General features: G+C 35.8%; 1 protein-coding gene across 20 annotated transcripts in view; it reads right to left on the minus strand.

Annotated features, from left to right (window-relative positions):
• CAMK2D (calcium/calmodulin dependent protein kinase II delta) overlaps positions 1–22,348 on the minus strand; it is a 320,446-nt gene that overhangs the window by 78,725 nt on the left and 219,373 nt on the right. For 11 of the 20 annotated variants that reach the window (XM_078069168.1, XM_078069155.1, XM_078069167.1 and 8 more), the window contains exons 5-7: positions 20,467–20,532; positions 17,329–17,401; positions 6,835–6,937 (exon numbers count right to left, since the gene is read on the minus strand). In XM_078069168.1, coding sequence (XP_077925294.1) covers positions 6,835–6,937; positions 17,329–17,401; positions 20,467–20,532 — 242 coding nt within the window. Of the gene's footprint in view, positions 1–6,834; positions 6,938–16,315; positions 16,389–17,328; positions 17,402–20,466; positions 20,533–22,348 lie in introns of all 20 variants that reach the window. The other 9 variants (XM_078069156.1, XM_078069154.1, XM_078069165.1 and 6 more) reach the window with 1 other exon arrangement.

Genomic DNA, 22,348 nt, shown 5'->3' on the forward strand with positions numbered 1-22,348 from the left:
AGTCTATCTGGTTAGCAGTTCTTATTCTCACTTACTTATGCAGGATTTGAAACTAAACCTGTGAAGGGGATCAGAACATATCACCCCAAAATATGCCATTGTGGCATACTGATTATTTTTAGCTGAAGGCAACTGAGAATCAGTAGATGTATGACAGGCTCTTTAATCTTCTCCCTTCTACCTAAAAGTAGGGCATAAAGTTTTTTGTGAAAAAGGTGCCCTCCCTGTACCAGGAAGGAGAGAACATTCCTGGCATGGGAAATGGTGCCAAGAGGGATCTATACAAACCAACCTTACTAAAATAACCTTGATCTTCCATTAGTTTCCCTATGTGTTTCCTCATTATTTCCCCACAATTTAATGTCCTGAGCCAAACCCCCTTTTTCCTTTGTCTTGTCAAATCTCCATAATTTATCACTCTTTGTTAAAATGGGATATAAGTCCCTTGGTCTGGCCTTTCTTCAGGTCTTCATTTATTTTCTAGAAAGGCCTCTGTGTGTATGTAAAGTTAAAATATTAACATCAAAAAAATTGTATGCTTTTCTCCTGTTCATCAGTCTTTTGTCAGTTCGACTCACAAGCCCCAGTCACGGACCTAAGAGGGGAGAGAACGTCTTTCCTCCCCTATACCTGAAAAGAAATAGGGAGAAATTTGAAGATAGGGTTAGAACCTTGCAAGAGATGATAGTTACCATGATACCAACATAATTTTATTATGAGAAGCATTCACCTATAAAACAAAAGGACAAAAACATAGACCCTAAGTAAGTATTTTTGAAAGTAAGGTATTCTATGGGGTGGGGATGGGGCTGAGAGTAATTGAAGAATTCACCAGGAGAAGGAATAAGCCCTAAATATATCAAAGAGATTGCTGTGTACTAATAAATAGTCAGTGTGTACTTATAACTGTCAACTAAAGAGAAGACTCAGGATAAATCACTATTGAACAAGTATCAACTAGAATCTGAAGAGAGAGATGTGGTAAGAGAAACTAGATGGCAAAATAAAGTTTCATTATTGTATAAATCAGTGTAAACTCCAACGAGGTATGCTTAAATAACAATCAATTTAGAGCTAGAACCTAGAGTGACATTTTTCTTCTCATTTCTGAAAATAATAGCTTTCAAATAAAAATAGCTACTTTTAAAAAGACCCAAAATAACTATTTGGAAGTTTTCTATAAAGGCACACTTGAAAACTGGAAACATTTCTTTAAAAGGATACGTAATCAGGAATTCCTCTGACCACAAATCACTGAAGAAGCTCATTATATATTTAATGGGATTCAAAGTGCCCAAGAAAGGAGCTTTTTCTTCCCATTTTTCAAACTTATTAAGAACAATGTGCAAAAACAAGTATAAAAACAAGTATATATATGTATATATATATATATATATACATATATATACATACACACACACACACACACACACACACACATATATATATATATATATATATAATAGCATGGTTATTCCTCTGAACAAAATTACCTTGGAAAGTGAGGCAAAGGATTGTGGATTTTAACCCCTATGCCCCCTGTATTACTTTTCCTTTCCTTTGTTGTAGAGGAAATGGAGTGGACAGTGAGAAGGGACTCCAAGAAAAGATGCCTGTACTGTAGTTTAAGCTTCACATGGACCACAGTAGGTCTACCTCTGTTCTCAAACTTCACTTAAAGGAAGCATTTACTTGATTTACTTGACAGTTGTGAGATGAAAGAATTCCTGAGTAATCATGGTGGTCCCATTACCTAAAGTGTGAGGATTCCATCAAGGAGTGATGTGAAGTCCGCTAATTCCAAGGTAGGGATGGGCGTAAGAGTTCTAAAGAGCTACTGGTATGCCACACCTGCTCTCAGTCCAATGGTCTCTAACTCCTCCGAAGTTGAGACACAGACAAAGGAACCCAATGAGAAACCAATGTCCAATTTCAGATTGAAGACCATGTTCCTAGCCCACACTTTAAGACCCTTTATCTCCCAGTTCCCCTTCATTCATCCAACATGATTTCTTTCTACCCCTGAGCATTTGACCTGGTTAATTTTTTTAAGGTCTCTTGAAAACAGACTTCTCATTCTTGCCCTTGATGTTATTTTTTCTGTTCCCTGAAGCCTCAATTTCCATCTCTACCTTTTCTCTAACAGAGAGTTGGCTCCAAATTATTTCCATTTAGAGATCTCCTTAGCTAACTACAATTCTCAGTGGTCCATCCTTACTTCGGATTTTGACTACCTTTTTATATACAATCTATAACCTCCTATCTAGAATTAGTAAACCTTAATATAGGTCTTAAATATCTTAGAATACATTTCCTAGAGGAGGAAATGTTAATGATATTTCGTTTAGGTAGAAAAGATAAAGAACTCACCATGTGACTAAGAAATGAAAAGGTAATTTTACATGTAAATTATTACAAACCTTTTCTGGAGATTGAAATGCTTAGAGAACACCATCACGTTCATTCTTTAATTTAATATAATTACCACTTGAGCGGTCAGTGGGGTCCTTACTCCTATTGAAACATACTCTAAATGTATAAACATTAAGGAACTGTGAACTGTGCAATGTGTTCTCATGAATACCAAAATACTGAGGGTAAGACAGATAAAACCTTCTTTAGCAGGAGATTAAACTCATGAGAATCTCATTTATCATGATATATGCTATTAACAGGGAAATTAATGAGAGCTTGCTTTCTTTAGAGATAGTATGTGCTTCTCACTCTGAAAAACCAATAGGAATATCAGAACAGATCAAAAACAAAACATAATTACTTACTGTTGGGAACGTCCATTGCATTAAAAAAAAAAAACCCTCAATATTTTTAAAAAGAGACATAATAGCAATCAAGCAAAGCAATTACTCCATGAAGGAAAATGGTGGTAGTTATCCTTTTTTCCTAGAAGCAACAAAGAACTAGAAATATACTGCAAACACCGCTTCCAATCCCACAGGAGAAATGGGCTATATTTTGATATTTCTCTTTGGTAAATTTTCTAGCCATCTTAACAAGTGTAGTGACACAGGGTGTTACTTCTAGCATTTTTGGCTAGTAATCAAATAGATCAAGGCTAGGAAGACAGAAGAAATTATCATGAGAAAAAGAAACATTTAGACTTAAAAATGAGAAAAAACACAATAAGCAGCTTCTATAAGCCTTATGTAGTTTTATTTTTCTTATTTGTAGTGGACCTCTTATATTTATTAAAATAAAATTGAGCAAAAGCCTGAAATTCTGGCATTATATGTAATGAAGAAAGAGTTCTGCTCTTGTCTTAAAATAACTTATTTTATTAAAATAAAAAGGCTCCCCTCCCCATCACTGATAATACATTTTAAGAGACCAAATTAATCAGTCAAGGGTGATGGACATTAAAGAGGGCACTTGATGTAATGAGCACTGAGTGTTACATGCAACTGATGAATCACTAAGCTCTACCCCTGAAACTAGTAATACACTATAATGTTAATTAACTTTAAATTAAAAAAAATCAAATATATGAGACTATGATGGTAGATATGAATAAATATCAAATCAAGTCACTCATACTAAAACATGCTTTTACTTTAAAATCTATGATATATCTGGTAGTATACCCAAAAGATAAATAGTATATCACATGCCTCCTTTTCCTCAGGTAGGTTACCATGAGGATTCACTTGCATACAATAAGCTGAAAATAAGCTAAAGAAGAAAAGAAAAAGAAAAAAAAAAAAAACTTGTGCATTCTCTTAAGCTTATAAACTATGTTTTTTCTACATTTTTTGAAATGCGGAATTTTCTTAGGACTTAAAATGCCCCTCTTAAAAGTCGTTATTCTAATAGATATCTTAGCAAGAACATAACTGTTATAGCATCACACTGAAGAAGAAATGGGGATTTTATTCCCAATTTGTCATTCTTTCTCTGGAGTCAGATGACTTTTAGAAATAAATGATCACAAATTTGTGTACTTTTATTTGGATGCTATTGCTTTCACCAACTTGATACTTGGTTTTTCACTCACTGATCTGCTCAACAACTTTCACTGAGCAGGCAAAGAACTGTGGCATTGTGTTTCATGCCAAGATGGTTTTGAAAACTTATTCAACATCTTTTGTAGCCCAGGCATATTCCTATGGACATACAGCCTTGCAAAGAAGTGTTTATTATCACTGCTTACAAAAGAGGACATGGACCTTACAGAGTTAAAGTGACTTGCCCAATATTCTACAACTATTAAGAATCAGACCCAGGATATAAGTATGGGTATTCTAATTCAAAAAGCAGATTTTTTTCTACTACACACAATCCTGCCCTCAAGCAGCTTGTCTAGCACAGGAGATAAAACACAGAGGTGAAAAACATGGGAGATTTAAGGTGCTCAATTATATCACACCTTTATACACCAAGCCAAGTTGCTGATGTTAATTTGCGGCCCTGACTCTGATAATAAGGCTTGTCTTGTTCCTAATATCCTATCATCACCTCTACCCAGTTCTGGCAATTAGATCCCTAGCCTAAGTCCTATTTTGGTGTCCTGCTTCATACCCTGGGTCTTGTGAAGCAGACGGGACTAGATGGCACTAGAGTGCAACCTCTGGGGTTTTTGATTTCCTCTAAACGGACTGCCTTAGAGTTCAGAGTCACTGTCTGTTCTACATGTTATCTGGAATTTGCTTGCTCTTGCATACTCCTTAGTTCAAGCTGTCATCACGCATAATTTGAACTACTGTATTAGCCTAACTGGTCCCCTGCCTTCAGAGTAAGTATCCTTAAGCCACCCTCTGCATTGTTACGCACAACATCATTATATAACATAAACCCAATTATGTCCTTCCCTACTTAAAATTTTTCACAGGATTCTTGAAACTTTTAGGATAAAAGCCAAATCCTTCAAAAACACATAAAATCCTTTCCCACCTAATCAACTACCACTCATCCCAGTATAGCTATATCAAATTTCTTGCTATTCCATAAATAGAAACAGTAGATCCATGCCTCTGAGGTTTTGCATGTGCTGATCCCTCTGTCTGGCATTTATCTCCTTGCATGTTAGTGAACAAATTCTCATTCACCCATTAGGGAAGCAGAAGCACCACCCCATCACCAAAACTTTCCCCAGAATTTCATAGTTGTGTTGTGCTCCAGAGCACCTTCATGCATGCCTCTGTTAAGATGTTCCCACACTACATGGTAAATAGTTACTGATACAGAAGTGTCAGTATCTTGAGGGGCAGGACCTCCTGCTTAATTTAAGCATCCCCATTTATTATTCTGCCCATCTCTGTGATAGCCTTCCTACTTTCTGTTGGACCTCAACTCCAAAGTTACCATATATTCTTTATCTGTGTCAACTGTGCCCTTACCCAGGATACAAAGATGCCTCTGAATCTCCAATTTACAGTACTTATTCTAGGTCCTACCTTCTTTCAGTGTGCATTTAAGAGGAACAAGCTTATTCATATGTCAAAATATGACAAACCAAATGCCAAGTTTGGAGATACTAAATTCATCTGGTGGGTGAGGAGAGACTTAATGTAAATGGTGGTATTAAGCTTAGGAGGAATCGTGGACAAGGCTAACAGTCAGGTACTACTGAAACAGAACAGGAAGCAGAAAATGAGGTCCTAAATTAAGCTGCCTGTAGAGGAGAAGGCTGCCACACCACCCACTCCCACTTATTAGCTGGGGGCTCTGTGCACACCTTAGATTTAGGAAAACACAGAAAGTCTTTGCATATAAAATGAAAGAAGTAAGCACTTTTTGAGTGCTCTTTCTGTTTGCTGTTGTTGTTCAGAGGAAAAGCAATTAGAAGTGAAGGGCATTTAAAAATGATCTAACCTCAATACACTGAAAGTCAGAAAAGAAGTAAGATAGAGGCTTGGGGAGAGGTTATATTTTGGGAGACTACATGGAAAAAAATGGGTCAGTACTGGGAAATGGCAAAAACAGAGGCATAAAAAAAAGAAACAGTGAATAAAATAACCCAACTGGATAAATATTGAAACAATACATAAGCCTGGTTAGAAGTGCTCTAATTTAAACTTAGAGTTAATTTCTTTCTTAATTGTAAAGAAATAGACGTTTCATGAAAAGAAATTTCAAAATTATGAAAATTTTATTTTTTTATTTTTATTTTTTTAAATTATTTTATTTATTTATTTTTAAAGATTTTATTTATTTGACAGAGAGAGAACAAGCAGAGGGAGAGAGAGGGAGAAGCAGGTTCCCTGCTGAGCAAGGAGCCCGATGTGGGACTCGATCCCAGGACCCTGGGATCATGACCTGGGCCAAAGGCAGCCGCTTAACCGACTGAGCCACCCAGGCATCCCAAAATTATCAAAATTTTAGAGTGGAAACTGGCAATGTGAAGAAATAGAAGATAATTAAGATGAACACACACACATATATATGCTGTAATATTTTTAAACTTTAATTTGTTAGCTACAAAATATGTGGAAATATTCTGTATTTCCTGAGTCCCTACTATTTACACAGCAGTTTTTGGCATCAAGTAAGGTTCTATGTGAACAGTCATTTTCTCTTAAAAAGTCCTCTTTTAACAATGCAACCCTCCCTATTAATTCTTAGTACAGGATCCATTTTCTCACTCATGTTTTAAGAAAAAGTCTACGTGTTACTGCTCTCCTATTAATATTTTCTCTTAAATTATTTTTAGATTATATACCTTTTAATGTCAGTAAAATTAAATGCTTAGAAAGGTCTAATGTCTTCAGTTTAGTCAGGCTGTTGTTAGAAGTAACATTTCTGTCTTATTTTGGCTGGGAAGCGGGTTATGATGAGCCAGAAGAGAATGAGCAGCATGAAGTAGAGAGAAGCCCTACTCACCAAACCACGCCTGCTGGTCTCCTTGAACTTCTATGGCTAAGCCAAAGTCTGCCAGTTTCACAGCTGCTCCCTTGGATTTGCTAGCTAAAAGCAAATTCTCAGGCTTTATTTAGAAAGAAAAAAAGAGAATGAAGTGAGAACCTATTTTAAGTGACTATTCAAAACTAACAACATTTTGTAAGATTAGGGGAAAAAAAAGTCATGCACTGTCCTCTTTCGCGGAGACTGTCATTCCTAAATCCCAGGGAAAATATGGTTAGAAAAATGATTAAAAATTATCATGTGTGCAGGCTTCAGACAGATGCATAAATGTACTAGAGAGATACGGGGAAGAAGAGAGAATACACTTGGGGAGAGATCAAATGAACGGAAGCACCTGTCTTGACCTGCTCACATGCTTCCAAGGGCTGCTGAGGTCCAGACTTGGCCATGGACATTGACTTAGAAGCCTAATAGAGCACAGACATTTTCAGCAGAAGGAAACTTGGCAAAATGATAACAAGAGTTGGACCAATCTACAGACATTTGGCAAATGAAACTGTGCAAATTAAATCCTAGTTGACTTCAAGAGTTTGGACCCAAATGTAGTCATTTTGATTCCTCAATGTTTCCAAACAATTTCTGTACAAATTTTGGAGTCTTATTCTGAATTACGTATTAAATTGCTGTCTTTAAGAATCTGTTTATTCTTAAAGGCAGAAAGAGTGTCCTATTTGCCAAATGTTATAGTTAGCTTTTTTTTTCCTTATAAGCCAGTTTTTTAAAACATAATTTATATGTCTACAAAGTGTGATTCAAAGCATTCCTTATATATTTGTTCTCACATCTTGGAATATTATAACAAAGATACATTTTCATTTTCTTGGGTATTTATTATTATTCAAGGACTGATAACTCGGTCTTGGAATAAGGCTGTGTTTATACCACTGTTTCCCAACCAGGGCATCGAGACACACTGCAACTTTGAAAACAGGCACGAGGGCAAAGTCTTTAATTTCCCCGACCACCTTTGTGGATTTTAGGAAATGAAGGGAGAAGACAGTCAGGAAAAGGAGGCTGATTAATACATACACTGAAGTCTACCATCCCCAGGTATCCGGATGAACATACAGCTGGATTGGTACATATACATTTGGGCGAGTAGTTCAACATCTTCTTACCTTGGACTAAAACCCAGCAAATTTAGAGGTGTGCCTCGGACTGAAAGAAGTTGGGAAACAATGGAGTCTACAAGTGCCAAAACAATTGTCTGGAAATCTAAATATTCAGGTCATTCAAATTGGTTCTGTTTATGTGTTGGCAAACTAATTCAATATTTTTTTTCATGAAATGGCTACTTTTTTCTTACTGAATTAGGCAATTCTGTTGATTGTTTTGAGCTTGTATAAACACAGCCTAAACCAATATTTAATTTATTAATTAAGCCAGCCATGCAAATTAGCAAAGACTCATAACCAGAACTTGAAAAAATTAGGTTAAGTCTATAAGAAATAGGAGTGTAGGCAAGTAAGTTTTAATCAAGTACCAGACTTCTTCAGGCTATTGCTGTTCACTGCCATCAGATTCATCACTATTATGACAATAGGTAACTGTAAGGAAAACTTTGTAATTTCTTAGGGCTGATAGGGCTTTTTAAATTACCTCAACACTAAATACATGATAATTTAGTTTGGACACTGGGATGAAGAGGTCTCAAGAATATGAAAGATCTCCATGCTGAAATAACCTTTAGTAAAAAGCTAACATCCACAATTACTTGGAACTCTGGTTATCTATTAATGTAGTACAGTATCTAACCATATTATATTATTAATATTTGACATTTTATTTTCACAACTAAAATTTATGGCCTACTATATTCATGCATTTTCTAATTTAATCAAAAAGTGATTTCCAGCTATTAATTTATTAAATAAGTGACTTGGAAAAACCACATCAAACTGTAAGCAATAGTTTCTTTGTAACCTTCACGTTCAAAAGCACTGAGATGTCAGAGATCTCTGCTAATACACATCTGTCCTAATTTGTCAACCACAGACTCATTCAAAGAAAGAGTTCCAATTGCTTTAGAAATCATGTCATTTTAGGTCTTTTAATCAAGTAGTACTGAAGTCTGTTGAGCAAATGCCAGTGCCATCAGTAAATAAACTTTTAAAATATTTATCACTAGATCAAAAAAGGTTCGGGGCAGTGCTGTGTGCATTACGCCCTTAAATACCAAGTGTCTGCCAATTCAGAAGAAATGGAACACCTTAGAGTTTTATCATACACGGCCTCTGAATGACTGGGGCAAATATTCATACTTAGAGATGACCTAGAAGACCTCTCTATAGGGCCTTGTGAGTCATCCAGGGAAATAATTAATCCATCTGGATATGTGTTTTACCTTATACCCACGAAGACTGTTCAGCTGCAGTTATGTATAGGAAAAGGCAGGGCTCTTTCAAGGTTACTGTGTAGATTTAAGAATTAATAGAACTAAAATGGCTTCGTGTTTGTACATATCTTTTAAGCAAATCTAAAATATAGAATTATGGAATGCAAATTGAAAAATCAGGATGCTTACTGCCTTTATTAAAGAATTCTTTTCTTTATAAAATATTTCATCACAAGATTGCTTCTAATGGCCAGCTTCAATGAAACATCAGAAATAGCACACAAATTTGATTTATATACAACTGTTTGGATATATTCAAAATTTGAATAATCCTGTAATCATGTTCTACCATTTATATAGCATCCAACTTGAATATGTGTTGTAACACAAAAGTTCACTGGCAAGTAGGTTAGTCCAAATTCTGAACACCTACAGAAAAGAAGATAATGTGTGATTGTATTTCACAAAAGCCAAAATGGTAGAATCTTTCAGCTAATTAGTGGCTGCTTCCTTAAAAGGATCACCACCATTACCTGCTACTATTCACCTATTTTGATTTTCTAAAGCAAATGAGAAAGGTGAAATCAGAAACACAGGTCTTCCAGTGTATAGCTGAACATGAGAGAAATGGGCAACATGATGATCTAGAAAAAAGATGAAGAGCTAGGTCTATGTCCTGGGACTGACTGTGATTAACTGTGTGGACATGGGCAACTCATAGACTCTCGGAGCTAATTAGTTCTTCCATTTCTCAAATGAACATTATAAGCATATTTCTCATAACACTATACATGAAGTTATAAAATCTCATTGGATTTTATCACAAGAGCCTGTCCTCTGTATGGAACAATATACACATTAGTGATTAGCTATTACACTCCGGGTACAGCTGGCCATGTCACCGTGCAGGACACTGGATATTTGCAATGAATGTGCGTAACTTGGGGGATGTCTACATTCCTAAATCTAATGCAATCTATTAAGCTAATCTTTATATATTGAGATTATCTCTAAATTTCTATAATGCAATCACATTTTAGGTTGGTTTTTAAATAGATTCTACTGACATTCTCACACACAGGTTCCTTCCCCACCCAACTGCTTCCTAATGATGCAGGATTTTCCATGACATCTGGTCTTAGTGTCAACAACCATTTATAGCATATCAGCTGTAATGAGCAGCAACTGTTGGCAAGTTTAGTTCTGTGCTTCCATATGGATGCAATGGCAACTTCTTTCAATGTGATTTGAGATTTTCTTGAATCTGTTCAAATATCTCAAAGTACCTAGGCAGGTTGCTGGGATCACTTTTAAGACTGGGACTGACTTGGAAGATAAAATAACTCAAACCCCTCAGTCTCTAAATGAGGTAGGGAGATCCAAAAAAGATGGGAGGATTTGAAGCCAGATTCCTGATTTCTTCTTTTAAAGATGTGATACTGAGGAAACTCCTCCGATGGTATAAAAATGGGTCATTTGCAAAAGACAGTCCACTCAGTAGACAGTTGCAAAAGAATCTGAAGTATTCAAAAATATTTCCTACCCATATCCAAATAAAACCCAGGGGAAAACTTATGAAATATGAGCCATAGTTTCAATCTTGCTTCTCAAAAATCTCACAAACACATCACAAGAATTTCTAAATTAGTGTGATCTTTATTAAGGAACTGATTGGGCAAAGGTGATGATCATCTTCAGCATTAGTCATATCTGTGCACATATGTGATTATCTAGCCAACAAAACTCAAACATTAGGAATTTTTATGTGTAGTGAAAACATGTGTTTTACTTTTTTTTACAGCTTTTTTCTTTATGAATATCATATAACAGCCAGTTAGTTTTATCATTCTATATTATTTAATTCTTTCATTTCTTTAGATATTAATTTTTAAGAATTGAAATTGTCTTTTTGGATTTCCTTCCTCTACTGGATAGTATTAGTTATTTCAACATGAAGTTAAGCATTCTGTGCTTTGGTGTGTTTTCAGTCACTTTTCCTTTGCCAAAGAAGGTGAGAACAAAGCTCCTAGAGATAAACTAAGTGAAAGTGCATGAACTGAAAAGCTTGAATATCAAGTTCACTCATGCACATGGCAGAAGTTCTTCTATGCACATGGTACGAGTGACTATTGCTTTTATTTTTATATAGAATGGATGCTTGAATTTATGTACTCAGCAGAGGGAGTTCTCAGCTGATGCACGAAGTACTATTTCCATCACCATGCATACATGAGCAAGTTCATAAGAATGATCTGTTTTCCATTCCTGTTTTCTTATTTCTTCTACATTATTAACACATACTATCAGCACATACTTCTACACTGTTAGCAAATACTTCTCTGAAAGAAGCAGAGCAGAGTGCAACCACAGTGGGACTGTGCCAATTACCTACTGTTTCTCCATGGCCTGACACACAGCTGTCGGGTTCAATAAAGAAACACAAGAATGACCAATGGATTATGGAATTTATCACTTACTGAGTTTGTGTCTAAAACACCTAGACATACTTTATACACAAATGACAAGTTCTTTAAACTTTCATCTGAGTATACTTCTGAGAAAAGTGGAACAATTGCAATTTTATAATTATTCAAAATGTAGATTCACAATTTGATAAATCTACTACTAAAGAGGATTTACTGAACGCATGTCATATTCCCCCAGAAAATTAATTTCTCTTTTCTGGTCTTCAATTTTATTCCTATATTTAAATTTAACCCCCCCATTTCCAAAATTATTATTTTCATTAAAATCTATTCTCTCTCTCTCTCTGCCCCTTCCCTCCCTTTCCTCTCTTCCTCCCTCTCTCTCATATCCATCCATTGATCTAATGATTTTTCCATTAAATGACATTGTTTTTCAGGAGGTAGTCTAAGGGAAAAAAAGCAGCATTCTCTGCTGAGGCGATTCACAGGTGTTGATGTGTTGCTAAAAGATTGTTTTATGTATGAAGCTTTCTATCCAGATGCTGTTCATGAAGTAGTTTGGTAACCATTTCTAATGCACCTTGAACTGAAGACATCTTACTATTTTGTGTGAAATATACTTATATGATAAAGCAGAGCTATAAAACTGTCTCCTTTGACTTACTTCTGTTCCCTGATTCACAGAAACTGTATTCTTCAGGCTGTTAAATGGAGAACACATCCTTCTACTTCTTGTGACCTCAAGAGTTGTCACTTGTTACTGCCACCGCTCTTTAACCTAGTATTTTTCCGGATTCAGTTTTCGTCTGACGTATTTCCTTTTTTCTGGGAGGAACAGCATTGATACATATTTTAAAATGATCTTTAATTCAGTGGCCTGTAGGTTCTAGCCACACAAGGTTTGTTCTTATTTTGCTCTGTAATTTGTGCCCACAGCTCTGATAGAGCCTCAATAGGTGCTCAAGAAATGTTTGATGTTTGTTTCTCTCTTTTTATATCTGAATTTTCAATTATCAGCTCACAAACACTCAACACTAAGTTACAGTAATCTACTCTTTATAAACCATCTATTTTTAGGCACTCCAGACTGATTGTCTTGATGTGGCCCAAGTCAAATGTGGCAAATGCATTTCATTCTTCTCTACGTCTCATTTTCCAAAGGCTGTAACCAATGCCACTTTACTGATTTGCTAAATAAGAATTTTTTCCTTTGAACTTCTATTAACAAATTATGTTGTGCACACCCTCAATTCCATACTGTATCTTAAACATAACTTAAACTTATTCTCTTATTCCTAATGATACAGATTTTGTACAGCTCTGGAAGATCCATAAGCAGGATCATTTTAATCATTTGATTCACTAAACTTAGAACCATTTCCCAATTCTTAATGTTGCTGGCAAAATTACTTTCTCATCATTGTTTGACCTATTTTTTGGCCTTTCTAAAGTTTTCGATTTATCCAACTAATGAATTGAGAAGTGGTACCAATCAAGTATGCAGACTCTGGAACCAAAATGCTTGGGCACAAATCATAACTTACTAGCTGAGCAACCATGAACAAGTTCTTTCACTCATGGTTGCTAAATCTCTCCTTATGCAACATGGGGAAGATCAAAGTGCCTTCCTCATAAAGCTGTTGTTAAGATTCCTATGGTAACACAGTACAGGGTACATGGTAACTGCCTGATAAATGGCAGCTATTATCATTTTTATTACTAATGTCCCGCCTTGATCCAAATCCTCCCAAAGACGAGAGTCATATTCCTGAACTATAGTACTATAATTATGTCACCACTGCTAGATACTCCTTAATACTGCTTGGATCTGACACTGGATTCACCTCAGACGAAAGGTCTGTGTATCCACTGGATACTGCCTGGTTGTGATTGATATGCCTCCTTTATGCTAATATCCCACCACACGGAGCCTTCTCCTATTGCTTGTTTCTGGGACATCCTCCAATTGTCTGCTGTGCCTCAGCCTTGTCTCTAGGTTCTTATAATTTTCCATCTGGTGGATTCCACTGTCTAATAAGCTCCCAAGAGTGGCAGTTATTCAAATTATGATCTTAATGTTATCACTGTATCAAAGAGTGATACTTACCCTCTTTATTCAATATTAATTAACATACACAAAAATCTATTTTATTCAGTGATGCCTTTTATATTATAAATGTGCTTTTGATTGAATTTCATTCATTCCAAAATTGAAAGCATATGCCACAAGTATTTACTAAGTATAAAGTCCTAAATTAGGTACTGTGGAGTAATATAGTATTATAGGTAGGTACAGTAAGGTAATACAGCTATTGTTCTAGAAGAGGCTTACAACAAAATGTACAGCACTCATATGCTTATAGGTGCCTTTAATAATGAAGAACATAACACTTCCTGTGGTTTTGTCTCAGTGATATGGACAAATTAAAATGTGCATCAAACATTTGTATTATATATGAATTAACATATGAATCAGGATATGGAAACAAAATATATGACCTAAGAATAATAATGGCAAATTTTTGTTTAAAGCTTGGTAATAAGAAATTTTACCAATATTTTTCATTTTAATATACTGGCAAATATGCCATTACAAACAGTATACTTATCAGATAAAGTATACATGTGGGTATAAAAGACATAAAACAAAGCCAGGGATTTAGCACACATAGGGTGTGTGTAAAATGCCTCTAATATACTCTAAGTATGTTATGAAATGGCCTACTGAAACATGCACCAAAAACTAGACTCAATTGAAATCTGTTCCAGTCAGCAATTTGACAGAAACCAAGAGAATTACAAAAATTATAACAAGCTCTATGCAAAGTTCACCCCTATCCTCTCAGATATCAGAATCAGAATGAATCAGAATAAGAAGGGAGAACAAAAACACTTTCATCCCTTGAAAGAAATCTGATGGATGATTCAGCAGGTTATTTCTTTTGGTAGTTAGCCTCCCTAAAAGTCACCTGCCTGAGTTTTTAATTAGTCAATTTAGCTCATATGTCAGAAAATAGATTTTCTTCTCAGCCCACATCCTAGGCCCACTGCCATCTCTGATTTAAGCTCCAGTCTTTGAAGAGCTCAGCTGAGTATGAACACTCACAGAAGTCTAATAGCGCGACCCCACAAGATATATTTTAAAGGTCATTTTTCATCCTTGGTTTTTAGAGTATACTTATAATTATATAACATGGAGTAAAATATTTTAAATGATAAATTTATTAAATAGAGCATGTAATAAAATAGCATAAATAAATATGCATGCCTATATATATTCACTTAAAAAGGAAAGTAGTACTGTGAGTTCTGAGAAGTAACAAAAAGGGGCTCTCTCTCTACATGGCTGGTAAGGAATTCTTGAGGTGGTTGCCAAAGATAAGAATTTTTAAAGGAACATATTGTTTTTCCTTAATCCTGATGGGTACATTTGGTAAAGTGTTAGCAGATGTACACAGTCTTATCTCGGCTCTCCAAAGGAAAAAAAAATGCCATTAACCATACCTTTGCTTTTGACATTTAAAGCTCTAAGACTCAAACTGAAATCAAAGGAAAATTCCAGAAACCTAAGGCAATGCTTTGCTTACACACCACATCTTCAAATAAGTTGTTGTGGATCCTTAGCGATACATTCTTCTAGAGCATACTAAATGAATGGAAAGTACAGATTTATCATTATTAGAGAAGCCTGCACATGAGAAACCAGCCCAGGTCTTCCCAGTGAACACACACAGTTGAAGACATGGCCACCTCTGTGGCATCGCTGCACCAATGCCTGGATGTGGTGAGGCTTGAAACAAAGAATGACAACTATACAGTACTCACATTTGCTATTTTGCCCACCCAGTGGTTTCATTTAAATTTCTAGGCCTTCACTATATCTCTGAAATTCCATGAGTGAAACTAGACTGCTGAGAGGACAGAAAAATGACTGAAAGAGTAGTCTCCTTCTGAACTATTTAATTTCTAAATGATCTAAACATTTCTCATCCTCAATGGTATCAGAAACTGAGTGGAGTCTTAAAAGTATTAGTCCATATATATGTTATATAAATATTATTTTATAATAACATTTGTTTTACTCTTTTCCTTTCTGTTTTAAAAGGCACTACTATCTTGCTACCTAGGAAAGTAAATAAACAAAGAACCAGGAAGCCTCAATGTCCTCGGAATTCCTGGGACTACTGTTAAGGGAAAGAGACTTCAGAGCCCCAAATGGAGGTTCTTTAACGCCAAAAACCTACTTAATAACTTTATCTTTATTCTCTTTATAATTTTCATAACTATTTACATAATATTAGGTATACACAGTATGACTCTAAAATAGGTATGTTTGATCAATGTCCACAGAACAGGTTTAGAATGAAGAAGAGATCATCAGTCCTACGCAAAATTATATATAAATGCTATATATTCTTAGGAGGAAGGAAATATAGCAGCCTATTTATTGTTAATGGTAGGACATTATTCCTCTGGATGAAATGGGATTTACGTAAATCGCAAGTGTGGAGGAGAGCAGATGAAATAAGAGAGATATGGTGAGGGAGTGTTTTCGTAATGTGTTGGAATGAGTCCACACAATTTTCTTGCTCATATTTTTGCCTTTACAGGCATAACTGCAGCTGAACAGTCATTAGGAATTATGTGGTGGTTTATCTTCTCCAACGGCATTACTCACCTTCAGGTCCCGATGGACTACGCCCATCTGATGGCAGTGTAGCACAGCCTCCAGGATCTGCTGAATGCAATGACTGCATGCAAACACCAGGGGGCGTGTGTTAGTTCCAAGCTTACACTCACTGTCTGTACACCCTCACAGAGACTGGGTTAAAGTGCAAAACCAGCAGACAACTGGGGTTGTGTTTTACCACCTTCAGTAATGTAAACATATTGCTCAAGTAGAGTGACTACTACCTCAAAGCAATCAGGATCTTGCCAGATGTTAGCGAAAATGTGGATCCACTTGATCTAGAAAAAAAACCATCTTAAAAATATTTAATTCAGTAGCTCATTTCCTAGTTATAAATTCTTATAGGAAAAGAACTGGAATGCAAATAAAATTTTTATAGCTGTTGTGGTCCACCTCCACCCCACATAAAAAAACTGTTTCCCTAATCCCTCCCATTTTTCTAGTATCATTCCAAAGCTGTCACATTAGTAGTCAAGGCACCATTAAGGTTAAATTAGGATACGTAATGAATTTTTGATAAATCATTAACTTCTTGTGCTTTAATTTAGCTGGCAATTATTATCTCTTGCCTGAGGGTTCATCAGACTCAAATGGAGCAATGTGTAACCAGTTGTTTTGCTACAGCAACCCACGGTCTCAGAACAGAAGTGGTGTTTAAATCTACAGGCGGACATACATCACAGGCCAAGTTTATCTCCAGGCAAATGCTGGACATTTCAGGAGAGCCTGCCCCCAAACCGCTTCTAGTAGTTTACTGCTTGGAAACTTGACAGGTTGTGTTCCTAATATTGTCCTTCCCTTTTTGCTATGATGTATATTTAGCCTGTAGATGAGCAAACTGAAAGAGGCATCATGCATTATCATTTCATGATGTAGTCATTTTAGGGAAAAATTGGGAAAGGCAAGGGAACCATTTTAAATACCCACCCTCTGCCCTTTCCCCAGAAATAAAACCAAAAAAAACCTCCTTTGATTCAGATTTATGGACTCCATATACTGACCTTCAGGTCCCTGTGAACTATGCCATTTAGGTGACAATGATTTACACTTTCTAGAATCTGCTGTATACAATGACTGTAAAGATACAAGGGCAGAATGGAAGGGAGAACATTTTAAAGGTACATAATCACATTGAATACAAAATAAAATGAAAGTTAAAACGAAACAAACAAACAAACAAAAATTATATTTTTTCACAACATCTTTTTTAGCTTTACACTGGAATTTAATAATGCTGAATAAAGCTAATTCTGGTTCTAACAAAAATGACAGCCAACATAGAGTTTGTGACATGTTCAGACAAAACAATTTGAGCTGTGTTTTTTTTTCATTGAAAATGTACAAATTAAATCACTTGTATATTGAAGTTAAAATTTCCATATTCGAGGAGAAAAATTCACAAATATTCCCATAACGTTCTGGGAAAATTCTTCAGCAGTATAAAATTTATGGGTATTTCTCATACACATCTAAACTGTTTAAAATCTGAGGTCACAATTAAACATAGGTGTTGAAACAAGAGGGTAAACACAGATGAAGTGGCAGGTGAAACAAGGGTTAAAAAACATGGAGCGACACATTTATCATTTCAACTTAGAAATGGTGCTTCTTATAGAATATAGTAAGAGGAAACTAATGCAAGTCTCCAATAACAGAGGGAGAATTTCAAGTAAACCCATGACATAAAACAAACCCCTCTTCAGGATAGGCATACTCTGGAGAAGGGCTAGGACCTTACAAAAAAATAAATTTTAAAATCCCCTGGAACACTGGTAATTGTTAGATATATTTCCATACACCACAGTGAAGGAAAACTTTCCTTATCACTATGTCAAAAAGCACAATTTACACTATTCTTATTAAGGGCTCGCTGATGTCAAACAGACAGCTAATTAAATTAGAGGGGATAAATCATCGCTAGGCACATGTAAGGTCCCATGAGCTGTCATCTGACATAAAATAATATAGGTCACACTGACACATTTTGTCCAAATTTACATTTGTGCGGTTCAAATGCGTGTTATGTACTGAGCTACATTCATTAACAAACATTTTAATAAGGACGTTTTCAACCATTTAATGCACAAAAAATATCACTCCAAAGTAAATTCTTGAATTATAAAAAGTAATCACCATCTGATTTCTTACAATGTGAATGTAAAAAAGCGATCAAGGTTATGATTTTCCAGCTCTAACTCTATAAAGAGTCCCACTAAAAGAGCTAAACATTGGTTGCTTTTTGACAACATATCTTATTTGAGTGTTGGTAATTATTTTTTAAATATTATGACTTTTTTATCCCTTCACTTTGTACTACTTTTTAGAAATATTTCACTTTCTCTTCTCAAACCACAGATATAAGTTATTAGGCTTAATGAATAATGCAAAATAAAGTGTACAATAATTCATATTAAATGAACTTCATCATTTTTTACTAGTGAGAATGGATTCAATTCTTCAGTTCTTGAGGACTAGTAGGGAAAGACTGTTCCTTCTCCTTCATTTTGTGTAGGACCTACCCTAAAAAATATTCACTTCTAGTGAATTCCAAAACCTAATATAAACATGCATATAAAATGATCCAACCCATAGGGTCTCCCCTGTTATCTACAGGGCTCTTCAATAGTGAAAACAGTTTCTATTTTAATTTCAAACAATACTTTTAAAACACAATGACCTGTTTAACATAACTTTAAAAAGCAAAATAAATGTAATTCCCTAACTTGTTAACTACCTTGATTAAAATTATTGCTCTCTCTGGGCAAGTGGGCAAATAGCTACTAGCAAGGATGCTCTGAAGCTCCCTTTCAGGGCCCTAACATGAGAACTGGGGTGAACTGAGCAAGTGATGATTCACTTATGATAGTATAAATGATACGTCAGTTTCTATTTGACTTTGGCAGTAAAAATTCCATTAAAAAATTAGAGTGTAGTCATGTACAGAGAAGATTCACAGAATGTCATAAACTGGCATAAAACCAAGAAGATTAATTAGAGATTTGCAAGTGAGCCGGTGGGTCCATGTGCTACTTTGAAGGGATGGGGAGGGAATCGGCTATCAGCTGACTATCTGCTGAGCGCAGGCTACAGCAGATTAGCAAGCTTTAGGAAGCTCTGAAAGCATTAGAGAATGGGGCCAGACAATAAGTAACTGAATTTTCATAACATCTCATTTACATTGTTAATAATGAGTCAATAGCTCAAGGCCAGATCTTTCAAATTAAGTGCCAACTACTGAATATGTATAAAGAAATGCCAAGGAAAACTAACATGATACAGTCTAAGTAATATCTAGGCAAGTAAATTAATATCACTTCACTCCAAAAAGGTTGACTTTGTGTAGCCTAGGAAGTTTCAAATGAGAGAAAATGGATAGCCATTGTTAACCTCTGTAAAGATGATGCCAATTAACAAGGTTGGGAAATCCTTCTGAACCCTCTGAAATATCCGAATAAATATTTTTCACATGAGGGTTCCAAAAGCCATCCTGGAATTCCCAAAGAGTTAAACAGCTAATACTGCTTTAAGGAGAACACTGGGACTTCTGTAGTCTGTTTCTTTTTATGGTCTCTGATTAAACCTGGGTTGTTCAGTGGAGCTTCCTGTGATGATGGAAATGTTCTGTATCTGCTATGTCCAGTTGGTAGCCACTAGCCACTTATGGCCACTCAGCATTCAAAATGTAGCTAGTACAACTGAGAAACTAAATTTTTTATTTAATTGTAATTAATTGAAATTAAAATAGCCATGTGTTACTAACGGCTACCATAATGGGCAGCTCAGGATCTAGAGACCAGAAGACCTGCATTTTTGCTCTCTTAACCTCGCTAAAAAAGTACATTTCTTTAGCAGAAGTCATTCCAGGTAGAGTATAGATTTTATTATTTATTTTTTAAAAGACTAACTGGAGATGCTAGTTTAGACCAGATTCTAGTTTTGTTTTCCCCAAACAATTATCCTGGAAATTCTTAAGAGAGAGAAACAGCAATTAAGAGGGACTCATCATGAGAAGTTGTCCAAGATGGTATTATGAGAGTCTCATAAATACTAAGGGTTATGACACATTTGTAAAGAGATATACTGAACAAGTGTCATTTGAATGTTGAGTCTTGTATCTTGCCCCCGGGCAAGTCACTTACCTGGCATCGGCTTCACTGTAATACTCTCTTGCCACTATGTCTTCAAACAGTTCACCTCCGGTAACTCTGTAAAGACAAACAAGATACTGACATTAAAAAAGAAAAAAATATATGCCTCAATGGACTTGCACCATGTTCATGCAGAATTTTTGTTTTCAGATTACTTTGAAAATTACTATCAAGCCTGTAGAGTATGTGTTTGCAGGTTGTATCTCTCTGGAGGGGCTTGTTTTTAAACTGCAATAAACACGCCTTTATGGGCTAGAGGTGGCCTTCCAAAATACATACCACTTTTGGGCTGAGTGCTACCTAGATTTTCTTTGTAAGGCACCCCAATTTCCTTTATGCTCCATGTATTTGCCAGTGAACACAGACCTAGGGCTTTTGGAAATGTCCCTAGAAGGCAGTACTGATCCCTTGCCAACTAAGAAGCCAGATCTATCCTCCATCTTTAACTGAAGACTTTCCCACAACTCAGCAACTGGATTTAGTTACTCTACAAAGTACATTCAAACCAGGGGTTTCAAGGCTCTCTATATAAGTAGATATAACTATCTTTGGGATCCATTTCTTCCCCCCGAAAGACTGCTGCTCTGGGGCTAGAATTCCCTAACCAGTGATTCTCTGGCTTAGGTTTCCCTCCCCCCACAATAAATGTTTTTAACATATTTTTTTAGCAAAATTCAAAAAAATATGGAAGCATACCAAGCACTCTCTTATCTCTCAACCCCAATTCTACTCTCCAAAATAAACTAATTTTAACTATTCATATCCTTTTATCTTTCTGTGTATCTTTAAACATATCTTGCAAACACACAAAAAAAAAAAACCCACATATTTTCTCACAAAAGTAGAATCATGCAATAAATACAAATTATTAGGCTAACTGTGTTTTTCATTTCACTTTAGGTCATGGGCACCATTTCATGTCAGAACATTTTCCTTATTTAAAATAAGTAATAAACAGAGATATACATTTGTATGTATGAGGACAGGGCAAACTGCCTTCTACAATGGTTGCACCCCCAATGTTGTAAAGGTGCCTAGTTTTTTCCAGTTAGAAAAAAGTTACTGCATGTTAATATTTCTTAATTATTAGTGAAGTGAACCATTTTCTTATGCATTTATCAGCCATTTCTTCCTCTAGTATGATATGGCTTGATTTTAAAAGGAAATTTCAGCTTTGGAGCTTAACCCTGTAATAGCTAACATTTGCTTACCATGTGCTACACAGTGTGCTAAGTATTATATTAATTCATAAATCCTTGTAATTATTGTCTGAGATGAGTTTTACCACTACCTCAGTTTATTGATGAGAACATGGAGGTACAGAGAGTAACCTGCCCAAGACTTAAGTGGCACAGGTGGGCCATCCATTCCACAGCCCCTGCTCTCAATCTCTCAATCTGCACACAATGTAGCTGTTCCAATAATTACACTGTCAATCTTCCCAGAAGTTTAGAAGGCATGAGTCATTTGAAAAATCACTGGGTGAAGGTACAAAGCTTGGTGTATGTTCATTATGGAATGGGAGATAAAATTACACTTAAGAGAGCTTTTTTTTTAAAAAAAGATTTTATTTATTTATTTGACAGAGAGAGACACAGCAAGAGAGGGAACACAAGCAGGGGGAATGGGAGAGGGAAAAGCAGACTCCCCACTGAGCAGGGAGCTGGACATGGGACTTGATCCCAGGACGCTGGGATCATGACCTGAGCCAAAGGCAGATGCTTAACGACTGAGCCACCCAGGCGCCCCTCTTAAGATAGCTTTTTAAAAAAATTTTTCATTTGCTTTAATAAGTTCTAAAGCATCATCAAATAATAACATGTTCCAGAGATGACCAGTTATTATTTTCTTCTGTATTTTCCTTTCCTAAAGG

This window comes from Halichoerus grypus, chromosome 3 (genome assembly GCF_964656455.1).
Source record: "Halichoerus grypus chromosome 3, mHalGry1.hap1.1, whole genome shotgun sequence".
NCBI classification, from domain to species: Eukaryota; Metazoa; Chordata; class Mammalia; order Carnivora; family Phocidae; genus Halichoerus; species Halichoerus grypus.